Below are 4,004 nucleotides of genomic sequence, written 5' to 3'. Positions count from 1 at the left end.
GGCGTATTGTCATATAGGTACATATAATTGTTCCTCATCATATATATGTGTGATCATCATCATAGACGTCATGCTCGTCGTACGAGCTATAGTCGCCATCGTATGTGTTGGCGTAAGCAAACCGTATATATAGGTTAGCAGCATCAATATGATAACCACCACCAACCCAGGTAGTTATATTAGCATCGTCTCGTCATAATTGGGCCAATCATCATGGTCATCATACGGGATAGCACCGTCATTGTCTCATGTATTACATATCCGCAATCATACTACACACCACCTACTACCACCATCCCTCGCCCACATTCGCCACAACGACCCCCAGCACCAACCACTAACCACACGCCACCACCACCCACCACACCCACCCACCACACCACCACCACCCACTAATATTATATATAAATATATATACATTTATTTATACCCATCCACCACCACCACCCACTACCCACCACTACCACCACCACCCACCCACCACCACCGACCTCCGCCACCACCACCCACTGCCCACCACCACCACCCACCACCACACATCCGCCAACATGAACCACCGCACCTCCGCCACCGTCCACCACCATCATGACCACCTGAACCCACCACCACCCAATAATATTATATATATATATATATATATATATATATATATATATATATATATATATATATATATTTCTACTATACAATACTAACCGTACGATTAAAATTTAAAAGCACGCGCCTTCTTTTAAAAGGGTCAAATAATTACCCTCGTAAGTCACTCATCTACTTCTGGAACGGGTATAAGTATTCCCAAAATTCAACCTTTTAAGTCAATATTCCTAAAAACCGTCGACGATTCGTTTCTACTATGAAGCAAAAGCACAAGCATAAGCTCGAGTGGTTTAATTATTCTGGAACGGAACCAAAATGAAGAACCCTGACTCATCTACTTCTTGAACGGAACCAAGGACAAAGCAAAAGCACAATAGGTCTCCGAATGAAGATGGAACAGGTGTTACTTTATGATTTTTTTAGCGTTTTAGGTTTACTTAATCTTAAATGTAAGCATTTGTTTGAATCTTCTTATGTATTAATGCGATTGATAAGCATGTTGTTATTGTAATACATATCCTTGTTTTTTTAAATCTATGTATAATATTAAAGCATGTTATATGCGTATGATTAGCGTGTTATGGCTTTGGTATGAGAATTTATCATTGTGATGTTTTATAAGAGTTTTCTGTTTTCTTGTGATTCGTGTTGTTATCCCCCTACCCCCGTGTTTTATTGTATGTATGTGATTCAGTTGTTGAAAAAAACAAGACTGATAAAAAGAAGACTAAAAAAGTTGCTCCGGTGGGGAAAACAAAACATGTTGTGGAAGCAGACTCTGATTCAGACCTTGACACAAAAATCGACGGGTTGTTGTCAAAGCGGAAACAGGTGGAACACAGCACCTCTGGCCCGGACTTTCAGCATCCGAAAAAGAGAGCCATTAAAGAAAAGAAGCCAGCCGAGAGGCAGTCTTTGTTGAATTTGTAGACAAAAGGTTGATGAATAGGTGTGCACCTATTAATATTGTTGATGCAGTGAAGGAAATGACAATTGCCCAAAAAACTTGTGTAGAAGAAATGGGTTTCGGGTCAATGTTAAGACTTCAAGTAACCCAAACTCCAAAAACTTTGGGATATTGGTTGCTCATGAACTATAATAACCGTTTAAATGAATTGAACATTGGGAGCGGTGTTATTAAGATAACACCACAAAAAGTACATGAAGTGTTGGGGATACCAATGGGTAAGATTCATGTTTTAGGCAAGAGTAGAGTAAGATTGGGGGAAGATGTTACTACAGATTTGTTCAAAAATCAATTCCCGACAAATGCAAGAATAAGTTTAAAGCATGTGAAAGACAAACTGGCCGCGGATTAAGGAGTTGGTGAACTGTTTAAGATTAATTTCATTGTTTTGGTCAATCTGTATAGGATTTGTGACAAAATCAACAACAGTCAATCAATGATTCATCGCCGCCATTGATAAAACCTCGGATATTCCAAATATGGACTGGTGTAGCTATGTTATTGAAAACTTGAAAACGACAAAGGAAGAATGGAGAGGTATCAACGTTCAATACAACGGTTCGATCACCTTCCTTGTGATGCTTTACACGCATGAATACCAGAAAAATATGGTCCATTTGGGACTCCCGTCACAACGCCTGCAGTCAACTACATAACAACAACTACTCTTAATAAGATGGAAAAATACTTGGAGAATAATGGTCCTCCCTTAGAAGAAGATGCTACTAAGGTTGCTGCTGATGCTGCTGTGACGTTTAGTGTTGACGGGAAAGGGATTGATGCGGCTGCTGCTGTGACCGTTAGTGCTGCCGGGAAGGGACTTGATGAGACTGCTGCTGTGACGGTTAGTGCTGCCGGTAAGCCTGGAGTTGAAGAAAACACTGCAGCTGAGGAGAAACAAGAACATGGTATTAAACTTGTTATTTTCTTCTAAAAAACTCTCATATCTCTTATCTCTACATGCATTTTATGTAATACAACATTATATGTAATTAAAAAACAGATGGTCAAAGTGCATTTGAAACAGATAATGCCGATCAAACAGCTGAACAAGATTTGGATGATTATGTAAGCGATTATTCACCTTTAAGTTTGCAAATTCCTATCGTGATTGTTGACTATTATTTAACTCCATTACAACTGGCTGGGATAAATTAAAAAATGTTTTTGAATTAACAATAACTATATTTTCTTTTTACAGTCTTGGAATAAGGCAATGGATAACAAGTTGAAGAAATTTGATAAAATTTGCTCCGAGATCAACGAGTTGGTCCTTCAAGGAAAGGATAGACATCAATCAAATGAGAATATCTTTGCTAGATGTTGTGAATGGGAAAACAGATTCACTAATAATGTGGTCCCTCAAACACAAGATTCAGATGTTGGTGTTGGTGGTCCAGTGGCTGCTCTAAAAGGTATTTGGGCTAAATTAATTATTAGTATAATTAAAACGCTCTTAAAACACTTATGCTGTTATTTTAAACTTATTACATCTGTGTGATGCAGTTGATTCAGATGTTGGTGTTGGTGGTCGAGTGGCTGCTCAGAAAAGGTATATCATATATGTACCGGCTTAATTATAATCACAGTTGAACATATTACATCTTTGGCTATCGTAGAAAATGATGCAGGTCAAGAAAACAATGTCTCATGCGCAGATATTGATGAAGTTGTTAATACAGTGGTTGCGTGGGCAAAAGAGGGTATTTAATTATAAATAAAAACCAAAAGGGGTTGAAGGTATTTAATTATAGTTACAATTATTTTCAGCCAAATTTAAAGTGAGTTGTTTTATGTTTAACAGATGACACCGGATTGTCAACAAGTGATAGCCTCATTACACTGAACTGTACATATCTTCTGAGAAAGGTTGACGTATCCGCTAGTGTCACGGGAGATGAACAAAAAATTTCAGAGTATATTCTAGGAGACATTTGGGAGGAGGTCTACAAGTCCGCTCACACAGAATCGTTCAAGGTGGTCTTTGAAAGCTTCTGTCATGGCATTTTTATAGCCACCAATGCAATGGATGCATTCGTTGAAGTAATGAACTATGAAGAAAAGAAAAAATCTGCAGCATCACCGTTCAGATTCTTTGCTACAAGCACTCTGCTGGTACAAATTAATCTATTTTGTTTGTACTATTAGAAAACGCACAATAAACGCTTTAATCTTCTGAATTTTAATTATTATACAAACAAGTGACCATTATGCTGAGTCAAAGGGTTACACAGACAAAGAAAGATTGGATGTGTTTTCAGACAACATCGAAACACAAATGGCAAGGAGTGGAATTCTATCACTCAATGAGGTTGCTATAGTGCTCATGCCAATTCTACAACGCGATTATTTCTTTGTGGTTACCTTCAATCTTCAAACATGAGTGATAGAATTACTTGACAACAGTGCAAATCAAGAAATGCCAGCTGATGCAAAGTTT

General features: G+C 38.1%; 1 protein-coding gene across 1 annotated transcript; it reads left to right on the top strand.

Annotated features, from left to right (window-relative positions):
• Window positions 1-1,994: 1,994 nt before the first annotated feature.
• LOC143584481 (uncharacterized) lies at window positions 1,995-3,018 on the top strand. Its single transcript, XM_077066525.1, has 2 exons — window positions 1,995-2,421; window positions 2,568-3,018. The coding sequence occupies exons 1-2, from the start codon at window positions 2,241-2,243 to the stop codon at window positions 2,720-2,722; spliced, it is 336 nt and encodes a 111-aa protein (XP_076922640.1). The 5' UTR covers window positions 1,995-2,240; the 3' UTR covers window positions 2,723-3,018.
• The last annotated feature ends 986 nt before the right edge of the window (window positions 3,019-4,004 follow it).

Source organism: Bidens hawaiensis, unplaced genomic scaffold (genome assembly GCF_021521415.1).
Source record: "Bidens hawaiensis isolate Kalapana, Puna unplaced genomic scaffold, B.hawaiensis_p1.1 tig00033136_1, whole genome shotgun sequence".
NCBI classification, from domain to species: domain Eukaryota; kingdom Viridiplantae; phylum Streptophyta; class Magnoliopsida; order Asterales; family Asteraceae; genus Bidens; species Bidens hawaiensis.
This window is presented reverse-complemented; position numbering and strand designations above follow the sequence as displayed.